We start from the raw sequence: 25,989 nt of genomic DNA on the forward strand, positions 1-25,989 counted from the left end.
TCTGCATGTATTGTGTCCACAAGGGTCTCGTGTGTATAAGGAGAGGAGAGCTGGTCTTGTGGTAGAAGCATGACTTGTCCCCATAGCTAAGCAGGGTCTGCCCTGGTTGCATATGAATGGGAGACTTGATGTGTGAGCACTGCAAGATATTCCCCCCTTATGGGATGGAGCCGCTCTAGGAAGAGGCATCTATGTTCCCAGTTCCCTCCCTGGCAGCATCTCCAAGATGGGGCTGAGAGAGACTCCTGCCTGCAACCATTTAAAACAATTTAAAACAGTTTACAGTAGTTTATAAACCCTGGAAGGCCAGGCCAAACAGATAGGTTTTAAGGGCTCTCCTGAAAGCCAGTAGACAATTCAAATTGCGGATTTCTGCCGGGAGTGCCTTCCACAGCTTAGGAGCAGCCACAGAGAAGGCCGGCCTCTGAGTCGCCACCAGACGAACCAGTGGTAACTAGAGGAGGACTTCTTCAGATGTCATTAACGTGCGGTGGGGGTCATGCAGAAGATAATTTGCTTTATATTGTTTTTATCATGTTTTATGTATTTTAACCTGTGATCTTAATGTCAGGATTTGTACACCGCCTAGAGATTTACATATCAGGCAGTATAAAAATATCATACATACATACATACATAATCCTGGTTTTCAACAACAACACCCCCCCCCCCCCGCAAAGTAGTTTACACTGTAAAAAGCCTTTCAAATGATTTTTAAAATGATTTTAAATGGCTGGTGACAGAGCCCAGTCCCACATGGTGATGGAATCCCTTTGGCTCTGTCCTGGAGGGAGGTGGACTTACTCCTGTGTGCCTCGCTGGTTTTCCAGCAAGTGTGCCAGTATTTGTAGCACAAGAACTGTGTCCTGACACAGAGACAATGAGCACCTCCGTAGCCTTCGGCATTTGTAGCAATCATGGGACACTTGGACAGTGGCGGGTACGTCAGCATGTCAATCCAGGCAGACAAATGTTCGGCTGTGTCCTAGTTTCACCCAGGCCTATTTCTTGTGGGAGACACCACACAGGAAGATGCCAAAAAAATATGGGGGCTTGGAAGCATCAGCCTCTCTGCTACGCTTTGGAATCCATGACAATGCAGCTGAAATTTGCGTGTCAATATTTGTCTTCCAGAGTTTGCGTTTGGCCAGTATTAGCTTAAGACAATTTCTCGTGCACATTTTCCAGTCTGAGGGGAAATAGTGACACACATGCAGGCAGAGATTATATAAGCAGAATTTATGGGCATGGCTTTGGAAACTGTGCACAGACGTCTCTGAACTCTGGCACTAAAGCTGGAGCTGTGGTCTGAACCAACCAAGATGCAAATGTGTGTATCAGAGGTCATGAGAGATGTTGACAGTTGTTCACATAGCATTAAATTATGGAAGACTTTCTTTGCGGTCTGGAAAAATCCTGTTTTCAAGATGGTAGGTGGGAGGCAAAAGATCAGTTTGCTTGGAGGCTTCTTGAGGAGCACGGAGCAGGCCAAGTGGCCCTGCTCTTGCTCCTCCTGGTCCCTGCAGCTTAGCACAGGACAGAAAACTCAGTCACTGGATACTGTGTGTGTGGGAGAAGGAATTCAGAGCTCTGTGATCACGGACTACAGCATCCAGCACGTTTTGCATGACTGTGGTGGCAGGGCGCTCTGCTAATGAGGCGAGGTGAGGCATTTGCCTCAAGTGGCAGCTCACTGGCTGCCTCTGTGGACCTGCCACCACTCCTGGTTGCCTCACCCGGCCCAGACCCACTGCTACTCCCAAAAGCTTTCTTTTGCAGCATGCCAGCCACTGGCCTGGCCCTTTGCTCCACCTCCCTCCTGCCACGTTGGGTTCTCATTGGGCTCTTTTCTTCAGAAAGCAGGAGGCAGGGAACTTGGAGGGGCAGGAAGTGATGAATCACACTTCCTGCACTCCAGCTTCCCACCCTCTTCTTTTTGAAGAGATCGAGGGCAGGATGCAGGAGAGGTGGCTGCCACCACTACCACCGCCACAAGCGGGCAGAGGAGGCGGGGGCTTGCTTGGCCTCCAAGGGCTTGTGAGGGCTGCGGGGAGCTGCTGTACACCTTTTCTCCTCACATGGAGCCCTTGCAAAAGTCTTGGAAGGGTTGGAGCAGGGGCTCATGTTTTGACTCTCACAAGGCTTTGCTAAGGAGAAGAGGGCAACTCGTCTGGCGGCTACTCGGGGACGGGCCGCCTCCGTTGCAGCCCCTGGAATGGGCTCCCTGCTGAATGGGCTCCCTGCTGAAATCAGAGCCTCCCCATCTCTGGCAACTTTTAAAAACGCACTGAAGACACATTTAGTCACCCAGGCTTTTACTTTGGTTTATCGTTTTAAATAATTTTAATACTGGGTTTTAAATGTTTTTAATCTTTTAAATGATTTTAATTATTAATTGATTTAATGTTTTATAGCACTTACATTAGCACTTACATTTATATACCGCTCTATAGCCGGAGCTCTCTAAGCGGTTTACAATGATTTAGCATATTGCCCCCAACATTCTGGGTACTCATTTTACCGACCTCGGAAGGATGGAAGGCTGAGTCAACCTTGAGCCCCTGGTCAGGATCGAACTTGCAACCTTCTGGTTACAGGGCGGCAGTTTTACCACTGCGCTACCAGGGGCTCATTTTAAATGATTTTAATTGTAAACCACCCAGAGACACAAGTTTTGGGCAGTACAGAAATATTTTAAATACATATATACATAATAAAGGGGGTGCTTGCTTACAAATTATTTTTGTTCCTCACCCGCTTGCTGGCAAGCAGCCTCCTTTCCTCAGCCCCTGCCCTCTTTAAAAATGTTTCAAGGTGGGAGAGGTGAGGGAGAAAATTTCTCTTGCCTCATCTTTTCACCTTGCTTCAGGTGCCCAAATACTTTAGGCCGCCCTAGCGAGCAGCAGCACTCTGTCCGTGCAATGAGACTGCAGTTTCAGCAGCCGGACCCTAGGAAGTTCACTTCTCATCATAACCCTTCCTGGCACCAGGTTCTGGGACAGGAGAGGATAGAGTTGGGAGCCTGATGCAGGCCTGGAAGAAGTTATGAATTCCAGCACTGGTAACCAGGCAACACTTCCCTTTCCCACCCCCCGAACCCTGATGTTCAACCCCTTCTTGTTGCTGTGTAGCATTTCACTGGTGCACACAGACCATTCTAGAGGGGAAGAGCAAGTTCTCTCTATAGGGATGTGGATGTACCAGGCTGACTCACTTTGTCTCCCTCATGTTTAGCTTTGAAGAAAGGGCGGTTCTGGATCACGCCTGACCCTTACCACAAGGACGACAACATCCAGATTGGCCGGGAGGTGAAGATCTCATGCCAAGTGGAGGCCATTCCTTCCGAAGAGCTCACGTTCAGTTGGTTTAAAAATGGCCGGCCGCTGCGCAGCTCTGAGAGGATGGTGATCACCCAGACAGACCCCGATGTCTCGCCGGGCACCACCAACTTGGACATCATTGACCTGAAATTCACAGACTTTGGGACATACACGTGTGTTGCCTCTCTGAAAGGAGGGGGCATATCAGACATCAGCATCGACGTCAACATTTCCAGCAGCACAGGTGAGGGTGTTTCTTGAACACTTTTTGTTTCTGCTTTGGTAACGGAAGAGATTTATGCTGTGATGGCAGCCAAGAGATGATGAGAACAGTCAGAGAGGTGGGTTGACAACTGAGAAGCTCTAAAAGTCTCCTGAGCCAGGCTCAGAGGAAAGCTTTTAAAATCCCAGATTCTTCTCCCCTTGGCTCAAAATCCAAGCTAGAGAAGAATTCCTTGCTCCCCTGTCTCCTTTCTTGCCAGACAACTAGATTAAAGGTAGATCCAACCCTTTCTATCACCCTGATGTGCTGAGTAGCAGTGTGAATCAGTCACCAATCTCTCCCTTCTTCCCACCACCCCCAACAAGAAAGGGGAAAGAAAGAAAGAGAAACTTTAAAATAAAATAAAAAGATGAGAGAAGAGGAGAAGGAGTGAAAGGAAGGTTGCTCTATTCATAAAATGAAAAATAGTTTCAGAAACTCAGACCAGAACTTGTCATACTTAGAAAAAATGCATTCTTTTATGGAAAAGGGAACATTCAAGCACTGTTAGGGTGAGAACCAATTTGTAATATCCAGGGAGTGTTTTCATTTTAAATATTGAAATTTAAGGCCCTGGTTAACCAGTTCCACTGATCCGGGGTTATTTCTTAAGTATATTGTATTGATGAACCTCAGACTTTTGTACCAAAAGAAAAAAGAAAAACATGTTGCAAATGTTTATACATATGTCTTTATTCTGTACTTCAAAAGCCATCAATAAAAAAAGACTAATGAATGCCTTATCATTATTTGCAATGGATTCACTTGGGAGAATGATTGGATATGCCATGGCTTGGGATTGTTTGGATTGCTGGGAAGTTGGAGGAAACATCCCTCCACTCCAGCCTCCACACATACAAATCCCAAGCATGAAAATACGAAGATCCTGGGTTCCTTGTCATGATTCGATGTAGGGAGCGATCCCATAGCATTTTCTTGTCCCCGTAGCATTTCCACCATCCTCCAAAGATGGAGGAAGAAAAAGAGTCTTTGCACTTGAAGTTACACTCATTGGGAGGATCACTCCCCAGGCACTGGGTTCAGTATAGCTCATAAAGTGGAGTTGGTTCGAGCTTCCTTGCCCTCCCACTGGTGAACACCATCAACATGGCTCGCGGGCATTGAAGGTCCTGAAGTGTTGGTCCGAATGTACATGGACAGATCACAACCCTCTAAGGGGAGGACACTTAGCTTGGTGGAAGAGCAAACATATCACATGCAAAGGTTCCCCAAGTCCATCTTCAGCTGTTCCAGTCCAAAGGATCTTGGGCAGCGTCAGGGCTGAGAAATCCCATGCCTCTGCCCGAGATCCTGGAGAGCAGCTGCTGCCAGTGGAGGAGTCTCAGTCTAAGACAGCTTCACGTGTTCTTCAAGCAACTTAGTCCCTCAGCAAAGGTGACCTCAACAACAGCAGGTCACAGCTTGATTACTGCAAGATGTAATTTGCTCGAGTTTCCAGTGGTCCCTCTCCTTTGTCAGTATCCAAAGAAGGACTTACTCAATGCTCTATCAGAGCTCCTTGGGCTTTGGCTGTGATGTGGCAGGTCAGGCTGAGCCACTCTCCTCTCGGCTGACCTTTCATATACAAAAGGAATTTGCTAATTAAATGTCACTGGCTCATTAGACTGTGAGCCCCTGATCCTGCTGGTGCAGAGCAGAGTCCCCTGCATGGTTTTGTCAGTGCATGAAGGCATCTAACATTCCTTTCAGTTCAAAAGTGCTGCTGCTGCTGATGATGATTTTTAAAACATTGTCTGTTGCCATAATGACAAAAGTAAATTTCTAAGTTATTATTAATGGTTCAGTGCAAGACATGTGTAAGCTGCAAGCATGGTTTGGAGTGGTCTTTTCTGTAACTAAAATTGCATCGCTTTTAGTATTGCTCGGTATTGTCTGGAAAACAAATGCATCCATTGGGATGGAAATTAATTAATTGATGTTCCTGTTCCTTTCATTCACTTGCAGTGCTGTCAGCAGCAGATATGGAGGGAGATAAAGTGCACAGGGTTGTGGTTCTGGGTCTTTGTTTTTGTTTTAAATTACTTTTCCTCGTTATTCTTTTTGTGTGGTATTGTCAAAGCCCATCTGAACATTATGTGTGTGATGTCATAGATTCCAAGTTCTCTTTCATTATGAACTCTGTTTTATTTGTGATGGATTTTCTGCTCTTTTGTGTAAAGTCTGTTATGAGGATGGCCCGCAATCCCTCTTGTAGTATTAGACTGGACTATTTTATGTCTGTGAGTCCTGAGAATGTGGACAAGCTGCTTAGAGTGGTGCAGCCTAGCACCTGTCTTCTGGATCCTTGCATAACATGGTTGATTTCATCTTGTAGGGAGATTATTGGAGAGGGCCTAGATGATATCATTAATGCATTGCAGAGGGAAGCAGGATGTCCCCTTGCCTGAAGGAGGTAATGGTTGGATCTCTTCTTCAGGGGCCTTCCCTGGATCCCTTGATGATGGATAATTATAGGTTGGGCTCCAGTCACTCATGGCTCGGCAAGGTGATTGAGAGGGGGGTGGCTAATCAGCTCCAAGTGGTTTGAGGAACATAAGAACAGCCCTGCTGGATCAGGCCCAAGGCCCATCTAGTCCAGCATCCGGTTTCTCACAGTGGCCCACCAGATGCCGCTGGTTATGGAAAAACAGGTTATCTAGACCCATTTCAAACTGGATATGGGGTTGAGACAGTCCTGGACCGCCTCAAATATGACCTCTACCAGGGAACCCACAGAAGGAATGTGATTCTGTTGGTTCTTTTGGCTCTCTTGACAGCTCTCAGTACCATTGACCATGGTATCCTTGTGGATCACCTGAGGGATTTGGGTACAGGACGTACTGTTTTGCAGTGGTCCCAAACTTTCTCTCAGGTAGATTCCAGGTGATGGCACTTGGTGACAATTGCTCTTCAAAGGTCTGAAGTCTACTCTTGAGTTTGAAGCCTACTCTGGGAAGAGGAGAAGCAGACCTGAGAAGGTAGCAAAATTTTCTTTTAAGAAAACAATGTTTTTCTTCAAACAAACAAACAAACAGGAAGAGGGGAAGTTTTTGAGGGGCTGGTATCCCTTTAGAGGAGAAACCTAGTGTGTCTGTGTCTGTGTGCTTGTTTTTTGCCATGGCTTGTTGTGGTGGTTGTGTGCCTTTTAGTTTTTATTTCTCTTTTGACTGGATAGAGACAGTGAGTGGAACCAGCTAGGGCTGAGATGAGTCACACCTGGTGGAAGGGGCCAACTTCCTGTTGAGCCTGGTTGCCTCTGTTTGAAGCCTACTCTCCACAGAAGAGAAGGCGGTCAGGGGCTTAGCCTCCAGAGCTTAGTGAATAGGAATTAGCTAACAGGTTACATAGGAGTTTTACGTGGAGTTTAGCTGGGAAGTGTGCAGGAGAGCTTGAAAGGAGCCCCTCTTGATCACACAGAGCCCAGCAGTAAGAGAAGGTAAGTTCTACTCCCTATTTTATATTCTCGTGAAAGATAGTTTAAACTGTTGAATAACAGTTTAGACAACTTCAGATAAGACTTAACTTCAAAAAAAAAAAAAATCTCAAAATACTCTAAAGAGCTTTCAAAACCAATCTGAAGATAGAAATCCAGCAGGGAAGGGAGTGCTTCCCAGTGTATTACAGAGTATTGCATGTATGACTATCTGCTCAAACAGCAGATGCTGTGAGTGTGTGTTCAGTGCATGGAGCTCCTGGCTCTTAGGGCACATGTTTGTTCCCTCAAAGCCAAGGCTGGTGATCTGGAGAAGCCCAGAGAATCAGAGACGTACATGGATGAGAACTTCAGGGATGTGATAGAGGAATCCCACTCCCAGGCTGAAGGCTCCTCTGCTGTCATGGAGAATGGAGGATTCAGAGAGAGAGGACATCATTCCGAGGAAGAGAGAAATGCTCCCTTAGAAGGGACCTCATTCATGGATGATGAGCCCATATCTTCTCACACAGGGGATATGCCGGAGGGTGTGTGTGTGGGGGGGAGGTTCTAGAAATGGGTGATTTGATCTTTAGGAGAGACAGGTCTGTGAGTCACATGTAAACCACACACTGACTTTTCTGCCTGGTATGGAGGCTGCAGATGTCACGAGACACCTTGATAGGCTGTTAGGAAGTGCTGGGGAGGAGTAAACTGTCGTGATGTATGTCGGCACCAACAATGTTGGGGAATTTAGTCGGGAGGTCCTGGGAGCCCAATTTACTCTGCCAGGTAGCATATTGAAGTCCAGGATCCCAAAGATAGCATTCACAGGAATGCCATATGTTCCACGTGCAGAGCCAGTGAGGCAAATGGAGCTGAGGGCTCTCAACGTGTGGATGAGAAGGTGGTGACAGGAGGAGGGGTTTCGATTTGTTAGGCAGCGGGATACATTTTGGGGCAAGACAAGCCTATACAAAAGGGACGGGCTGCACTTGAACCAAGATGGAACCAGACTGCTGGGATTTAAAATAAAAAAGGCCACAGAGCAGCTTTTAAAATGATGCCAGGGTACTGCCAACAGGAGCTGGGCAGTATCCAGTTTGGCAACTGCCATCCCTTAAGGGGTTAGGGTATAAATGATTCAGATAAGACAGAAGGAGACAGAGTAGAACCAGGTAAAAAGCAGTCAGAAGTATCTGCTAACTGCTCAAAGAGATCAAACGGCCATAAGAAAGACAGCACACACCAGGTGCTTATAAGCCAATGTCGGAAGCCTCTGAACCAAGATGGGCGAGCTGGAGTGCTTGGTTTCTAATGAAAACATAGATATAGTGGGCATAACGGGAACATGGTGGAACAGTGAGAACCAGTGGAACACTGTTTTATAGAAAGGAAATGGAGGGGTGAATTGGGGGTGGAGTAGCACTGTATGTTAAAGAAGGGATAGAATCTAACAAGGTAGAAAACCTAGAAAGACCAGAGTCCTCCACAGGAACTCTGTGGGTTACAATATGAGGCCTGAGAGGAAATGTGCTACTAGGAACCTTCTATCGCCTTCCAGATCAAAACACTGGCAGTGACTGCAAGTTGCAGAAGCAAATCAGGGAGGTGCCAAAGAGAGACAGAGTGGTAATAATGACTGACTTCAATTACCCACACATAGACTGGGTAAATTCACATTCAAGCAATGACAAACATGCCAGATTTCTAGATAGGTTGAACAACTGTGCCCTAGAACTGTTGGTCATGGAATCAATCGGGGAGAAAGAAGGTGATCTTGGACTTAATCCTGAGTGGTGCACAGGACCTGGTGTGAGATGTCAGTATCATAGAACCTTGAGGGAACTGTGACCATAGTGTGATCAAATTCAGAATTTATGCGAGGGGAGAATCACCAAGGAAGCCTTACACGGAAACTTTGACCTGCAGAAGAGGATACTTTTCAAAAATGAGGAGTTTCATGGGGGGGAACTGAATGGGAAAATCACAAAAGTCACTTCGCTCCAGAATGCATGAAGTTTATTCCAAACTACAATACTAGAAGCCCAGTTAGAATGTATACCAAAAAGGAGGAAAGGCTCCACTAAGTCCAGGAGGATGCCACCATAACAGGCAAAGTCAAAGAAGCTATAAAAGGGAAGAAAACTTCCTTCCAAAATGGAAAGGCCTGTCCAAATGAAGAGAACAGAAAGGAACACAAACTCTGGCAAAGGAAATGCAAGGAGACAATAAGGGAGGTGCAAAGAGAGAGCTGGATGAACACTTAGCTAAAAGCATCAAGGGGAATAACAAAAAACCCCTTCTTTAAATACATCAGAAGCAGGACATCTGCCGGGGAGGTAGTTGGTCCATTAGATGATGAGGGAGTGAAAGGGATTATTAAAGAGGATATAGAGATAGCAGAGGAGCTAAATGGGTTCTTTCATCACAGCAGAGGATACTGAGCAAATACCTGTGCCTGAACCAAGCTTTTCATGGACAAATGCTAAAGAACTGAGTCAGATAGAGGTGATAAGAGATGATGTTCTAAACTAAATTAAAAAATTACAAATCCACCCAAGGCATCCACTTGCTGGCATCCACCTGAGAGTCCTTAAAGAACTCAAATGTGAAATTGTTGACCACCTTGCAAAAATATGTAAATTATCCCTACAATCAGGCTCTGTAGCAGAGGACTAGAAAGTAGCCAATGTAACACTGATTCTCAAAAAGGGATCCAGGGAGGATCTGAAAAATTACAGGCTGGTTAGCTTAACATCTGTTCCAGGCAAATTGATGGACAGCATTCTCAAGGATAAAATTGTTAAGCATATAGAAGACAGGCCCTGCTGGGGGAGAACCACCATGGCTTCTGCAAAGGTAAATCTTGCCTCATGAACATTTTGGAGTTCTTTGAAAGTGTCCACAGGCATGTGGATAAGGTTGATCCAGTTGCCATAGTAAATCTTGACTTCCAAAAAGCTTTTGGCAAAGTTTTTGAGAAAACTTAGCAGTCATGGGATAAGTCAGGTTCATGTGTGGGCTGGTAACTGGTCGAAGGACAGGAACATAGGAAGCTGCCTAGCCTTATACTGAGTCAGACCATGAGTCCATCTAGCTCAGTACTGTCTTCACAGACTGGCAGCGGCTTCTCCAACGTCACAGGCAGGTAGGCGTCTCTCCCAGACTATCTTGGAGATACCAGGAGGGAGCCTGGAACCTTCTGCATGCAAGTGTGCAGTTGCTCCTCCCAGAGTGGCCCCATCCCCTCAGGGGAAACTCTTAGAACTAGCTTAACCCCCACAGAGCATCACCTCCTAGCCCAGCCCCCTCCCCTCACAGATCTCTCCACCCTCACCTGAGCCGCACTCCTGCTCCTCTTCCTCTGTCCCATTGCTTCCACCCCCCTCACCCCTTTTGGTCATTCTTGCATCCGGTTGCTCCATCCTCCTCCCCACATTTGGTCATGGCTGCAGCACTGGCATTGCTGATTGGCCAAGCCAAGGACCCCTAAACCCAGAGACCTCCCCACCCTCACCTGATCCCTGTTCCTGCTCCTTCTGGCAGGAACAGCCGCAGCAGTTGGCTGGGTTCTATTGGAAATGACTGGAAGAGTTTGTTTGTTTAAAATATTTATACCCCTGCCCCCAGGACGCTACTGCTCAGGGCGGCTCACAACATTAATAAAACAGATGCAATGTAAAGCAAGACTAATAAAGTTAAACAAATTAGGTTAAACTGGCTGGTATGTTTATCCTGGAGAAGAGAAGACTGAGGAGAGAGATGAGAGCCATCTTCAAATATCAGCAGGGTTGCCACAGAGAAGAAACAAACGTGTCCTCTCTTGCTCCGGAGGGCAGGGCTAGAACCAGTGGATTGAAATCCAGGCCAGACATCAGGCCGATTCAAACAGATTTGGGCCAGACGTCAGGAGAAATGTCCTGCCTGCAAGAGCTGATTGACAGTGGGACTGCCTCGTGAGCCACTCTGGGAAGAGCAGAAGGTTCCAAGTTCCCTCCCTGGCAGCATCTCCAAGATAGGGCTGAGAGAGACTCCTGCCTGCAACCTGGGAGAAGCCGCTGCCAGTCTGTGTAGACAATACTGAGCGAGATGGGCCAAGGGTCTGACTCAGCAGGTGGCAGCTCCCTATGTTCCTTCTCTGAAGGCTTCCCAAGAGAGTCTGGGGAGTCACCTGCCAGGGATGCTGTCGCAGCTTCCTGCACTGAGCAAGAGGTTGGACTAGAGCAGGCGTTCTCAACCTTGGGTCCCCAGATGTTGTTGGCCTTCAACTCCCATAATCCCCAACCAAAGACCACTGGGGCTGGGGATTATGGGAGTTGAAGTCCAATAACATCTGGGGACCCAACGTTGAGAATCCCTGGACTAGAGGATCTGCAAGGAGCCTTCCAGCTCTGACATTCTATCCTGTCTCCAGCTGCAGCCTGTCAGACGTTTCCACACAGTCCACAGGCAGCTGGTGGCTGACGTTTCAGTATCGTGCTGCTTCATTTCAAGTGGCAGTAGGGATCGGACAGGCCTCCAGGTCTTTGGATGAGCGGGATGTGGTCCTTGTTGTGCTTGTGTATATGTGCTTGCAACTGCTTTTGTTGTGGAGCTGCAGGAGGAGCTCCTTGGTTTAAGGGGCCTCCCTTTTTGACGGTTCTGCTGTAATAGTGCCTGAAGATCTTAGTGGAAGCAGCAGAGGGCTTAATGACGCGAGGAGCTCTCTCCCCGGCTCTGTGCAGGTGCCTCCATGGGGGCACTTCCTTTCGTGAAGAGGTCACAGAGGAAAGAGAGGGCTGATGAGCTTCGGAGCTCTGAGCCATCCATCGGGGGCCTGTCATGATGCCCCCAGTCAAACCTTCATGTATGTCGCAAGGATTCGTCTCCATATAGTGCCAGCTGCTCTGGCGGTGACTCGGGAGTAGGCCTTCTCTGTAGTGGCCCCTAGTCTGTGGAATGCACTCCTTTTAGACATTTGGGGTTTAACAGCTTTAAAGGTAAAGGCAAAGTTGTGCCCTGGAGTTGGTGTTGACTCCTGGCCCCCACAGAGCCCTGTGGTTGGTCTTTGGTACAGGAGGGGTTGACCACTGCCATCTCCTGTGCAGTATGAGATGATGCCTTTCAGCATCTTCCTTTATCGCTGCTGCCTGATAGAGGTGTTTCCCATAGTCTGGGAAACATACCAGCGAGGATTAGAACCAGCAACCTCTTGCTTGCTAGGCAAGTCATTTCCCCACTGCGACATTACCAGACTTCAAAAGAGTCCTTAAGACACATTTTTAAGCCAGGATTTTGGTAATTTCTGAGTTTTAAATGTTTAATTGCCGTTTAGATTTTTTAAAAAAAATTGCTGTAGTTTCTGATTGTGTTAGATTTTTTAAAAAAAATTCTTGTTTTAATTGCTGGTCTGGTTTGTCTTTGTTTTTGTGAACTGCCTGGAGCCTCTGGCATCAGGCAGTATAAGGAAGGAAGGAAGGGTCTCTTAGCTGGTTTAAGCTGGTTTAGTAGAAATCCGGTACATATTCCTAATATTTCAAAGTTCCCATTTTAATCCATGGGAAGGGTAGGTTTTGCAGCCCCTGTCAGTGTAGGAAACTGAAACCCTGCTGGAGAGAGCCTGCTTCCCTGAGAGCAAATGGTGATCGCTGCATCAAGCAGCAGGAAGGCAGTATCCATCCCATCAATGCGAGAGAGAGAGAGAGAGAGAGGAGCACCCACATCATTCAAGTCCTCTCAGCCTTTATTCCCTGTCTGAAAATGCTTGATTGCATGCTTAATTCTTTGACTACATAAGCCATTCCATAAGGTCCATTGTATTTTGTCGCCAGGCCCCGAATACTCTGCCACAGAGTGCCTTGATTTGCAGCCTCTGATAATGACAGCAGACTGCATTCTGTTGTTGTCATAAGGCAATCTGTCTCAGCTTCACCACCCCCATGGAGAGGCAAGATGGAGATAACAACAGCAGCAGAGTATTTTGTATGTTTAGTAAACTTGTTGGACCAGTGAACAAACTATGAAGAGATAATATGGGGATAATAATAAAAATGGCTCTCCTTACAGGGCTGATTTAAAGATTACTAACATAATGTACAATGTACATGAAATGTTTTCAGAACCATAAAGTGAAGTTTAAATGCTTATTATGGAGTCACAGTGAAGTTAAATATCCCCTGCCCATTATATGTTCAGTGAATTTCCCTTTCAGAATCCAAGAACATTATAGGATAAAAATAAACCTTGCTGCTTACATAACACAGAGGTTAAGGCAGAGATTCCTTATTTTTAAATGTTTGTGTTTCCTTTTATTTTTCCTTTTCCTTCCCCCCCCCCGCCCCAATCTCAAGTGCAGGAGCAAATCTATAAGACTCTTAGCTGCTCTCTTTTAAAACAACGGGGTGAAGATCATAGAACTTCATGATTATTTTAATTTAATATAAAGCATCTAGTATGGGTGTGGAAACTGGGCTGAGTGTGTGGATGGAATACTACACATGTCCAACATGCTCCTTTGTAGAGGAGTGCCATGTTCTGCATCCTTGACAATATTCCAGATGAGCTGCTCTCTGAGGCTTGCAGCCCTTGTGCAGGCACCATGAAACCTGACAGCCACTACAAGGTTTGAAATGCACCCTTGAGGAAACTCTCTGGATGAAATGGAAAGTTGTTTGTATGTCTGCCTTCTGCTTGTGGTTCTTGAAGTTTGTATCTCTTTCAAACCCAATGAAACCGACGCGTTTTGGAGAACAGCTCCTAGGGATGATACATTCTGAAGCTCCTGCTTGGATAAATGACTCCAAAGAGGCCCCTTTGTTCCCAGACTGCTAGGTACATTAGACATCCCAAGTACTAACCATACCATGTTTTCTTCTCTTTTTCCTTCCTTCCTTTCTCCCCCACCCCCTGCTTTTGCCCCCATTTGAAGTTCCACCCAACCTGACTGTTCCACAAGAAAAGTCGCCCTTGGTCACCAGGGAAGGAGACACCATTGAACTGCAGTGCCAGGTGACTGGGAAGCCCAAGCCGATCATCCTCTGGTCCAGGGCAGACAAGGAGGTCGCTATGCCGGATGGGTCAATGCAGATGGAGAGCTACGATGGGATCCTGAGGATTGTCAACGTCTCTCGAGAGATGACAGGGACTTACAGGTGTCAGACCAGCCAGTACAATGGATTTAACGTCAAGCCAAGGGAAGCGCTGGTGCAGCTGATAGTGCAGTGTGAGTCTCTTCTCTTTCTCTTACCGCCCCTGTGGCCATGATTTGGTTTGGTGGACATATCCATGCAGCTGGGATCGACTGCTGTCAGTGACAAAGGCTGGGATCTTGGTGACAGGGTCCGAGTCTCCAGATTTCTTATGGGAGACTCGGAAATGTGCTTCTTGTTGCCATCATGTGTGCTTTGTGGTTGCCCCGCGGCAGCTGGGAGCTCAGCTTGAGCTGGGTCTTTGGGGCAAGACTCAGAGGCAAGATTGAGTTGCATGGACCAAGGACAGGCCAAAGGATGTGGGTTTGTCAAAGCTGGGGAAGAGAAGCCGGGGAATAGGCTGAGCAGCCATTAAGCATGTGGTGTGATTCTTTGGCACTCCTACGCTCAGTAAGTAAGAGCACTTTAGGAATGAGGCCGTGAGAGCAAAGAGACCCTAACTGAATTAGGCAGAGCAGCCCTCAGTGGAGCTTACGCCCAAGTAAGCACACCTGGGATCCCAGCCTGGATCTGTCTCTTCATTGTAGTTAGCCATCTTGGTCTCCTGGAAAAGCAGGGCAAAACATCTCTTTCGTTATAAATCCTCATCAGGCAAACTGGGTTCTGCCTTGCTCGTACAATACGTGGCAATAAATCCGTCCTGGAGGTATTGCTTTCCTGACCTAATTTCGTTGTTTTGAGAGGCTTCTTTGTTCCTAGTGCCTTATTTGTGCATTTGTTTCAACTCCAAACTCCCTGTAGGTAGGACCAGCAAATCTATATTGTGAACAGATCTAGACACCTTTATCTTAGTCGGTGCAGCTCCAGCAGCACAACAGGCCTGTTCAGAAGCAACATTGAAGCCCGTGAACATGCCCCTTCCTCCCCCACCAGACATAAGGACAAGAACAGTCCTGCTGGATCAGCCCCATCCAGGCCAGCATCCTGTTTCACACAGTGGCAGGGGCACACCTAGGTAATTTGGGTGCCTGGACCTGAAGGCCTTCCGAGCCCCCAGCCCACCCCCCAGCCCCACTGGCACCGAAGACTTCAATAATTCTAGCCACCATGTGCGTGGCTGTGGGGTGTGTGTGTCGGGGGTAGGTGGGTGTGAGCCGAGCAGGCTTCCCCGTCCCCATGGTGGTGGCAGCAGACGGGGCGGGAGCAGCCACTGGGCTTGACCATCCAGCCCAGTGGCCCTGCCTTGAGAACTGCGATGAGGCTCCAGCGTGCCTGCATAGTTGGAACAGAGTGTCTCAAGCCCCAACGTCGTGTCGGGCTTCTGGCACTCTAGTCCAACTGTGCCGGCATGCTGGAGTGCCTCTCAGTGTTCAAGGGCCGCTGGGCCGAACTGTCCGGCCCAGCAGCTTCTCTCACTTTGCCCGCCACCGCCACCATGGGGGTGGGGGAAGCCTGCTCAGCTCACCCCCACACACCCCACACCACAGCCACACACATGGTGGCTAGAATTATTGAACTTTTTAGCACCACGGGCCAGCAGCAGGGCAGGCATGGGGTGGGGGTCGTGACAGGAGGTCCCCCTGGACATTGGAGGCCACAGACCAGGGCCCCAAGGTCCGGGGCTAAGAACGCCTCGGCACAGTGACCCACCAGATGTCTCCGAGAAGCCCACAGGCAAGAGGTGAGGGCATGCCCTCTCTCCTGCAGTTGCTTGGCTGGCGCCAAAGGGGATTAGACAGATACATGGAAGACAGGTCTGTTGGTCTATTGCTTGAAGAGGGGTTTGGATAACTTCATGAAGGAGAGGTCTATAATGGCTACTAGTCGGAGGGCTATAGGCTACCTCCAGCCTCAAAGGCAGGATGCCTCTGAGTACCAGTTGCAGGGGAGTCACAGCAGGAGGGAGGGCATGCACAGGCCTCTTGCCTGTGGGCTTCCCAGAGGCATCTGGTGGGCCACTGTGCGAAACAAGATGCTGGACTAGATGGGCCTTGGTCCTGATCCAGCAGGGCTGTTCTTATGTTCTTAACTGGTATTTAGAGACGACATGCCTCTGAGGCTGGAGGTGGCCCACAGCCACCAGACCCGTAGCCATTGATAGACCTGTCCTCCATGAATTTGTCTAAGCCCCCTTTGAAGCCATCCAAGCTAGTGGCCATCACCACATCCCATAGCAGAGAATTCCATGATTAATTATGCATTGTGTGAAAAAGTAATTCCTTTTGTCAGTCCTAAATTTCCTAGCACTCAGTTTCATGGGAGGACCCCCACATACACTGAGTTGACACTTTCAATGAGCTGTCCACCACGACCCCAAGATCTCCCTCCTGATCAATCACCAACAGCTCAGACCCCTTAAGTGTATATGTGAAGTTGTTGGTTTGTGGGTTTTTGCCTCGATGTGCATCACTTTATATTTGCTTATATTGGACCATATTTGCCATTTTGTCACCCACACCCCCAGTTTGGAGAGAGCCTTTTGGAGCTCCTCAAAATCTGTTGTGGATTTCACTCCCCCAAATAGTTGAGTGTCATCTCCAAATTTTGCCACTTTGCTGCTTACCCCAATTTCTTGATCATTTATTAATAAGTTGAAGAGCACTGGTCCCAGTACATTTCTCTGCAGGACCCCACTTCTTATTTTCCTTCACATGACAGTTCTCTGCTTCTGATCCTTCTTTGCAGGAAACCATCACTTGCCATTTGCAGGCAAACTAATCTTTAAACTGGCCTCTGCAAACCAGGATACGAAACCAGGGCTTGATCCTGCTGTGCAGGCTACTGCAAACCATTGTTTACAGACAAAACAGCACATGTGTGGGAACAGGTTAAACCATACTTTATCAGCCCATGAGATGAAAGGGAGTGCACCTCTTGTGATGGCCTCCATGGACATTTTGATACCCTCCTGACAGGTGCTTTTATCACGTGAGGGGGTCGGCTTCTCATTCAAATAACCTTGTATATAGCCATCATTACTAGTGGTTACTGTGACTGCTGAAGGACTTGCCATGGCTCATCTGTCCCTCTTTTCGCCCCACCGTCAGTGACCTGAAATCCTTTAACTGGAAGTGCTGGAGTTTGAACCGGACCTTTGGTTGGCAAACCATGCTGAGTTACTGCTGAGTCACGGTCCTACCCCCATATTCCATTCCAGGACAAATCTGGCACAGATGGGCTCATATTGCTGCCTTTTGCGTTTTTAGAACATAATCAAGCCAAAGTTAAGCACTTTTGTGTCCTCTTGGTTTGGGAGGCAGAGACTTATTTGAAAACAACAGAACCAAGTGCTTCACTTTGGATTGTGACCACAGTTCTTTTAAGGTATAGTATTTTGTAAAAGTGCCAATATGGCCTACAAATTGTTATAATATGCAGATAGTAGTTTGGGAAGAACACACCTAGGGTTCATTTTTGGTTTTGTTTTTTTGCTGTTTTTAAATCTGGTTTGGTCTCTCTGCTCCCCACTAAATGTGGCTATAGACAATGCTAGTCTACTGGTTCAGTCATGGCAAGCAAAGAAGTCAGGATTATGCATTCTGGTTGACATTATGAGTGAGTGTGGCACGGAGGTTCTGCTCAGGAGGAGGGGTGTTTGCATGTCTGAGTTAATGCGAAGTTCAGGGTTATTTCTGAAAGCAGCAGAGGACTTAGTCGAGTAACTTATTAAGACACTCCATTGCTTTTTCAGGAAGCAATTATGTAAGATTCCGTCTGTGATGACTCTGTGATAAGCTATATATAGAGCATGATAGCTTAGAATTCTGTAATTGGCTTCTCGTAAGGCGTGTGGGTGTCTCTGAGGGGTGGGGGAGGAACTTTCCAAGTTGAGAGGCAGTGCTGGAATCAACTGAAGTTAGAGTATCAAAAGTAGAGCGGCTTAAGACCTTCCTCTGGCCCAGTTTTCTCCCAGAGTGTTGGTTTCTGAACTATCTGGTTTTGTTTCTGGAAAGGCACCCATCCATTAACTACCTGACTTTCTTCCATGTTGATCTGTAAGCATTGTTAAGACTGCTGAGGGTGTGCAATGTTCAGCTGGCATCTTTTGTGTGTGTGTGCAGGTGGGGGCGGGGAGGTCCCAATAGGCACCAGTGCACAAACACATTGATTAAATTACAGCACAAAAAGGAATCTCAGTTAGGGATGGGCCCGGACCGGTCCGGAGGCCATTGTAAAGGCCTCCGGACCGGTCCTGACCTGGGCGGTCCGGTTCGGGTGGGGGGGTAGCCTTAAGAGCAGCGGGAGGGTTTACTTACCCCTCCTGCCACTTTCCCGCTGTAGCGCCATAATTGTAGGAGTATTTGGGGTGGCAGGATATGTCCCTGCTGCCCCTTCCCCACTGTTGCTGTAAAAACCTCCCAGGAGTCCTTTGCGCGCGCGCATGTCACAGAGACGTGAAGTGCGCGCATGATGTCTCTGTGATGTGCACGCACGCAAAGGACTCCTGGGAGTTTTTTATAGCAACAGCGGGAAAGGGGCGGCAGGGAGGTATCCTGCCGCCCCAATTACTCCTACAATTACGGCGTCAGAGCGGGAAAGCGGCGGGAGGGGTAAGTAAACCCTCCCGCCGCTCTTAAAGCTACCCCCCACCCCAGTGCTGGACCACAGTTTGGCGGTTCCATGCACACCCCTAATCTCAGTCATGTGATCTCACATCTCATTAGCATACTGTGATTTAAGGTGTGCATTGTGTGCTCTGGTGCACATTCATAACATTTAAGTTTTTTTTAAAAAAAAAAAGCAGATACAAACTGGAAAATGTTGCAGACTGCACGTGTTCCAAAATTATTGTATTCAGAAATCCTAAAATTAATTCAAAAATTAATTTTAGACATTTTCCAAGTTGTACCAGAAGGCAGGCAGAGTGGAGCATGAGGCAGCACAAAACCATGGACAGACGACAAAATGGAGTAGATGAAATCTGCTCATCAAAAAGCACAGTTTGTGCTGGAGCAATCAAAAACACCTGTTTGGTCCAGGTGTTCTAGAAAGCAAGGACAACATCTAACTTCCATTGTCAAGCGAGCACTAAGATATTCCCCTCAGGGGACGGGGCTGCTCTGGGAAGAGCACCTGCCTACTTGCATGCAGAAGGTCCCAAGTCCCCTCCCTGGCAGCATCTCCAAGATAGGGCTGAGAGAGACTCCTGCCTGCAACCTTGGAGAAGCCGCTTCCAGTCTGTGTGTAGACAAAACTGAGCTAGATGGACCAAGAGTCTGACTCACTAGAAGGCAGCTTCCGATGTTTCTTCTTCTGAATGGTCAAAGAATACATTGCATTTCTGAATTTCCAATGGCCATTTGGAAATTCCATGCATTCCTATGGTCCTTTGGCAGGAACCAGGGGTTTTCTGTGGGCATTTTAGTACGTTCCCTAGAGCTTCTATTTTGCATGAAGATGTTCCTTCTCTGGCATCTCCAGATAGGGACAGGAGAGACTCCTGCTTGCAACCTTGGAGAAGCAGCTGCCAGTCTATGTTGACAGTACTGAGCTAGATGGATCCATGGTCTGACTCGGTAGAAGGCCACTTCCTATGTTCCTACGGGACAGTCTTGTTTAGGCTGTAGATGCAAGGTGACCCAACCACTCAGTGTGTTAGGGCCAAGTGACAAGATGGGATAGGGATGGGCCTCCCCCACCCAGCAAAAAGCAGGGACTCTGGTGGCATCTCTTCCCCCTGCATAGAATATTGTCCCATTACCGATCATATGGCATTCTCAGGATAAGTACTTCTTTGCTGTTCCAGAAAGTTGTTGGGAGAAGGGGGGGCAGTTCATGGCCAGATGAAGTCATGGCCAGTGAGAGCCAGCGTGGTGTAGTGGTTAGAGTGCTGGACTCGGACTGGGGAGACCCGAGTTCAAATCCCCATTCAGCCATGAAACTCGCTGGGTGACTCTGGGCCAGTCACTTCTCTCTCAGCCTAACCAACTTCACAGGGTTGTTGAGAAAGCGAAACTCAAGTATATAGTACACCGCTCTGGGCTCCTTGGAGGAAGAGTGGGATATAAAATGTAATGATGATGATGATGATGATGATGATGTCATATCACAAGGAGCTGAAACTGCTTGTGATAGGGCGAGAGAGGAGAACGCAGCCTGGGGTGCTGTTCTTGTCAGCAGCCCTGTGCAATGTGCTCTTTGGCCTGTAGACTCTTGCATGAAATAGGCTGCTTGGATTGAAAAGGGAATCGCCATAAAATGCCTGGCCTCCCTCTTGGAAAAGTAGCCGTTCATTTGATTTGTTGCTGTTTGCGTTGCTGTTTAACAGCCATTCTACACAAGGCTGGTAGTATGTTTTGTGTCTGTGTCTGTCTGCGGGGGGAGTGATACTAGAATGATTTACACCTCCCATCACCACTCGGTCTGTCAAACGGGGCTACTTAACTGCTCCAGAGCAGCGCCGGAAATGCCTAAATTCCAGGAGAGAAACTGAATCGAGCCTGTTGTAGTAGGAGAAAAGGAGAGAGAGAAAGAGTCACATCCATGCCAAAGAGTGGCATGGATGTGACTCTTTGAGCACTGTGGCTGGGGATGATGGGAGTTGTAGTCCAGCAGCATCTGGGGATTCGAGGTTGAGAACCCCTGATTTTAAAGATCACAATTTGGTGGCAGCAGCTTCAGCTTTCTTAGGCAAGAGGGTACTGATTGCCCCTCCAAAAGCCACCTGTTAGATGGCCAGCTCCTTGGTGCAGGCTCTGCCTTTTGGGCTTCTGCTACTCTGTAAAGTGCCTTGTGCAACGGCAGCACTAAATCAATTCCTGCTGCAGCTATTTATTACTTATTTCATTTCTTTTCAGTCAATCAATCAATCAATCAATCAGGAGTAGGAGTCGTGGTAGTAGTGTGCAAAATGTGGCCATGGGGGTGCCGTTCCTCTCTTTGTTGTTTGCATTGCAGTTCCAGTTATTTGACTTCCACTGGTTTCCAATATTAGCAGAAGCAATGGTGAGTTACAGCCAATGCCCAGAATCTGTGACGAAGTGTTTGCTGTCCTAGGCCTTCCTTCTCAAAGCCCCTCTTGGTGGCAGGAAGCAAATACAGATGCATGCACTGGATCCAGACCCAGTGGCAAAGCATCAAAAAAAAAAAAAAAACCCTGCATATCTGCATGTCAGCTGCTGGCACAACAGCTCCATACAGGAGATAATAAAAATATTACACAACACTATTATGTATGTATGTGATGCTCTCCCAAATCCGAGCCCTGTCCGACCCTTTGCCAAGGATCCATGGGCTCCCTGTGGCCTCAGAGGCTGTGAGCTGGAGAGAGGAGGTTGCTTCACCTCTAGCCCCCTGCTCCTTGCTCCACCACCCACCCCCTCCAACTCCCAGGGCGATCCTCACTCTTCGCCCTCCTCGGAGGTCTGGCCCTCATCATCAGCTGCAGTCTCACAAAACTTTGCCCCGATCTCAGTCTGGGGTCTCACAAGAGTAGAGACACCTGACACTCTCCCAAGCCAGTGATGGCAGTTCCCCTGGCCACCAGGCCACAGCTGCCGTGCCGATGTCTCATATGTGGGCCGGGGATGACACCCGAGGCACATGCGAGATGTTGTGAGCTTGGCCGCCCATTGGGACTTCTGTCACCGGGGACCCGCGCTTGTGCCATGACAACATAATATCTCCATACGTAATAAGGTGGTGTATATATCCTGGTCAATGGAGTCTTCTCACCAAGCTAGTTCTGACCCCTTGATTCCTTCTCCATCCCTCTTCTTCCCTCTCCAGCTTCTGCTCCAGGCCTGACCTCCATACTGAGGCCTGCTTTCCACACTCTGTGTGACTGCCTTCATCTCCCAGGGTTGGGGCGGGGGGGATGGACACACTGGGGACTTCTGGAGGCAGGAATAGTCTCTGCCCGTGCATTCGAACTCCTGCATCCATCAGGAACTGAGGAGACAAGATGGCAGCTGTGGTGGACAGTGCTGAGTCACCCAGCCAGGGAGGACACTGGCTGGCATCTGGATGCACACGCAACACTAGCCCTCATGCTCTTCCCCATGCTTTGGAAGCATGAGTGCTCTGGCGCAAGAGCCCAACTGCTTTCAGAGTTCCCCCTGCAACAGCAGAAACATATCCCCAGTGTTCAAGGACACGTTCCCACTGTTATAAGGCACTTCCAGAGTGCAGGGAGAACTCTGCAAGTAGTTGCACTCTTGAGCCACAGCGCTCATGCGCTCGAAGCATAGAGACTAGCGTAGGGGCTAGCACTGTGTGCATACTGAAGTTAGGCACATGCGCACAGCAGTAGGATGTCAGCCACTGTCCACCACTTTAAAAGCTCTGAAGAAAGTTAATGTGAGAGTGGGAACACATTCCACCCCACTGCTCCGACAGTCTTTCCCCCTCCTCTCTTTCTCGCAGCCTTAGGAATCTGCCTTGTACCAAATCAGAGCCTTGGTCCATCTGGCTCAGGATTGGAAATGGCTCTCTGGGCTTTCAGGCTCAGGGGTCTTTCCCAGCCTTTCCTGGATGTGCTGCCAAGGACCGGACCTGAGATTTCCTGCATGCAAAGCACGTGGTCCTTCCCCAAACTGGTTTCTTGCTTACTACACCCAGTGAAAACCAGGTTCCTTCTCCAAGAGTTGACAATCAACTCGTCAAGGGAGAGGACGCCGAGGGAGATGTTTATCACTTCAGAAAAAGGTTTTCCTTATTTGAGCTTAAGCAACCTTGCAGCAAAGGAGTCAAAGTCCAGAAGGTCAATAGGCAAATAACCTATCTTTATTTCAGTTACATTGCTTAGGCTTAGGTAAGGTAGGTGGATTAGGAGCTTGTACAAGAGATTGCATGGGAAAGATGGGTTTTTAGGAGGGATCTGAAGGAAGGAAGAAGTGTGGGAATAGGAGAGTTGGTCTTGTGGTAGCAAGCATGACTTGTCCCCTTAGCTAAGCAGGGTCTGCCCTGGCTGCATATGATGAATGGGACACCTGATATGTGAGCATTGTTAAGATATTCCCCTCAGGGGATAGAGCTGCTCTGGGAAGAGCAGAAGGTTCCAAGTCCCCTCCCTGGCAGCATCTTGAAGATAAGTCACTCTTGCCTGCAACCTTGGAGAAGCCGCTGCCTGTCTGTGAAGACAATACTGAGTTTGATAGACCAATGGTGGTCTGACTTAGTATATGGCAGCTTCCTATGTTCGGGGTGTGTGTGTGTGTGTGTGTGTGTGTGTGTGTGTGTGTGTGTGTGTGTGAAGCAGCAAGAGGGAAAAGACAGAGATGGTCTGAGGGACCAGGAGGCCTTTGGAGGGTCGGATTGCTCTTGCTCAGCTATCCTTCATTCCCATGGGGCTTGTGCAATAGAGCTTCCAAATGTAACCTGCCCATTGCCTTGAGTATGCTCAAAGACAAAGAAGAACCCAAGGTGGAGTTGTGCTGTGAAGATACCTGACTTCTAGAGATTTGGCCAGCCTGGGTCCCCCTTTTCGTGTGTGTGTGTGTGTGTGTGTGTGTGTGTGTGTATTCATGAGTCTTAGACCCCCAACAAATCAGAAAAGAGCCATGCCCAAGAGCAAATTCAGCAGTCCACTTTGACCACCCTCAGGGAGCCCACCTGGCACATAAAAATGCCACCAGACACAATAGAATCAGCTGTTTACATCATGTGCCTTATCAAGCCATGATCTCCAAAAGGACAGGAGCAAGTTATTGCTGGAGCTCTCACCTTGAGGTTATACGCAATCGTTTCACTTTGGCACCACATAAAAATATTGTCTATAACATCCACGGCTCTGTAGAAACATTGGTCTTGGCGCCCTTCTGAGACCTTCCTAAAATAGCTGCGCTCTCTAAGGGTGCTTGACCTGCAGGCCAGCCATGGGATCCTATTATAAAAAATAGCCGTAATAATAGCAGAGGTGTGTGTGGAGAGTGTTACCCTCTAGAGCCTCCCCTGTGCATTCTCAAGGAAAGGAAAGCCTGGAATTGAGAGGGGGGGTCTTCCCCCCGCCCCTGGCTATTTTTGTTCCATTCTTGTGCCTTTCCCCCCAGCAGAACAAGTGTTGTGTAGTATTACTGTATGCTTATTTCCATTGTCCATCAACGTGCCATCAGGCCCACTACAATCAACGGCTTCATCTGTGATGATAGGTTTTAGCACAATAACCACTGCACAGCTCATGTCGGAGAACTTGTGGGAGCTGTTCATTTAAAATGTGACACTGTATTTTCCCAAGCACTGGCACTGAATTCCCAGCTGTGTGTGTGTGTGTGTGTGTGTGTGTGTGTGTGTGTGTGTGTACACTCGCGCTTGCATGCACCAACTGATGAGTCTTCAGGAAGCAACAGCAGGCAACTGGCCATGACAGGTTCTGCTGTGAAAGTGGAGGGAAGGCTGGAAATGTGGGAACACGGAATCTCTGAAGCAGCATCCCAGGGAAGGGGGCAGATGCTGGGAATTGTTTGGTTGGTGGGCTGTTTTCCTTACTCATCCCAAGCCTTCAGAATGGAGTAGGAAAGCCATCTAAACTAATAAAGTTGGTATACTCCTCTCTACTTGATTAAGAATTTGTTCAGGAATTGTGAACTCTCTCAGGGAAACAAACTCCCTCTTCCCCAAGAGTTCGTTCACAGCTCGTCATGTCGGCTGTTTCTTGTCATCGTGCCCTACTGACATTTCATCTTGTTTTGGTTTTGCTTCATTTCCCCCTAATCCTGGACCACCATCACAGCCGGGAGAGCTGCACAAAAGCCCCCCAAGGCTCCATGGTATCATGCAGGCACTGAGAAACTTGGCAATATCACCAAAGATCAGTAATTTCTGGCTTTGGGATGAAAGCAGCCCCTTTCTGAGCCAGCAGCCCCACTCACCACTTCCTCACAAAAGTTGATATTCCTTTCCACCTTCACCCAATGGTAAATGGAATCTGTGGTAAAATGAGACTGAAGGATGGATCCATGTGCCCTCTGTGGCCAAAACCTGTCCCTGTGGTACAGGTGTCATTGACAACCATCCCTCTTCCTTCCTGCACTGTATTTTATATTAAACTCCTAGAGACCAGCCGCTGGGGTCATTCCATGAAAGGGTGATGGCATGGCTGACACAGCAGGAACATTTCGCTAAATACTGATGATGGCTCTGTCACCTTAAGGGCACCTTAGTTTTCTGCTCAGGCAGCTTGGATTGGATGCAAATGTGTGCAGCACAATATACAGAAGTGTCGGGGAGCTGGGCTGCCTTGAATGGAAGCTGTGCCATCCTATTATTTATTATTATTTGTTCGCTTTCTAGCCTGCACTTTGCATCCTTCCTGTGCAGGTGGATAGTGCGATGCCTATTTGTGTTGTCCAATAAAGCGGGCTGAGATAGCAGCCCTGCACAGAGCATATCCAGAGTGGTGTGATGTATATGAAAGGCAGTCGGAGTTCAGAGCCAGGGTCGCCTTCCTTTGCTCTCGGCGTGCCACAACTTGATGAGTTAATGGCCTTGTTTTGTTAACAGTAAACAGGATCTTGGAGGAAAGCTCCCTGAGGAAGCCACCAAGGAAAGAGCTCTCATCTAAAGCTAATATAAGGAACAGAGTAGCTATTGATTAACATCAGCACCTTGGAGAGGTCTCGCTCTGTCTACAATCCTGAGCAAGCCCTGCCTCCCGGAGGTATTTACGAAGTGATGTATAACCATTTAATTAATTGTGCCGACACAGGTTATGACTTTCAAATTGATTAGAGAAGCTGGGAGGGTCACAGCTGAGAAGTTCTGTAGGCATCTCTTAACTTTGAGGGGATAAATCTTCATTTTGCATTTCATGTGTTGCGCTCCAGAACTGCGCGAGCAGCTGACGGGAACTGCTCCCACCGTTGCCCTGATGGAGTGCTTCCATGCCACTAAGAGTGTGCTCGGAGCTGTACGGAGTACAGCTGTGGC

General features: G+C 48.1%; 1 protein-coding gene across 2 annotated transcripts in view; it reads left to right on the plus strand.

Annotated features, from left to right (window-relative positions):
- The window catches only part of MDGA2 (MAM domain containing glycosylphosphatidylinositol anchor 2), a 528,709-nt gene that overhangs the window by 339,604 nt on the left and 163,116 nt on the right, over window positions 1-25,989 (plus strand). For both annotated transcript variants that reach the window (XM_053283953.1, XM_053283954.1), the window contains exons 7-8: window positions 3,235-3,564; window positions 13,905-14,198. In XM_053283953.1, the coding sequence (XP_053139928.1) occupies window positions 3,235-3,564; window positions 13,905-14,198 (624 nt within the window). The remainder of the gene's footprint in view (window positions 1-3,234; window positions 3,565-13,904; window positions 14,199-25,989) is intronic.

This window comes from Hemicordylus capensis, chromosome 1, assembly GCF_027244095.1.
Source record: "Hemicordylus capensis ecotype Gifberg chromosome 1, rHemCap1.1.pri, whole genome shotgun sequence".
In the NCBI taxonomy this organism is placed as follows: domain Eukaryota; kingdom Metazoa; phylum Chordata; class Lepidosauria; order Squamata; family Cordylidae; genus Hemicordylus; species Hemicordylus capensis.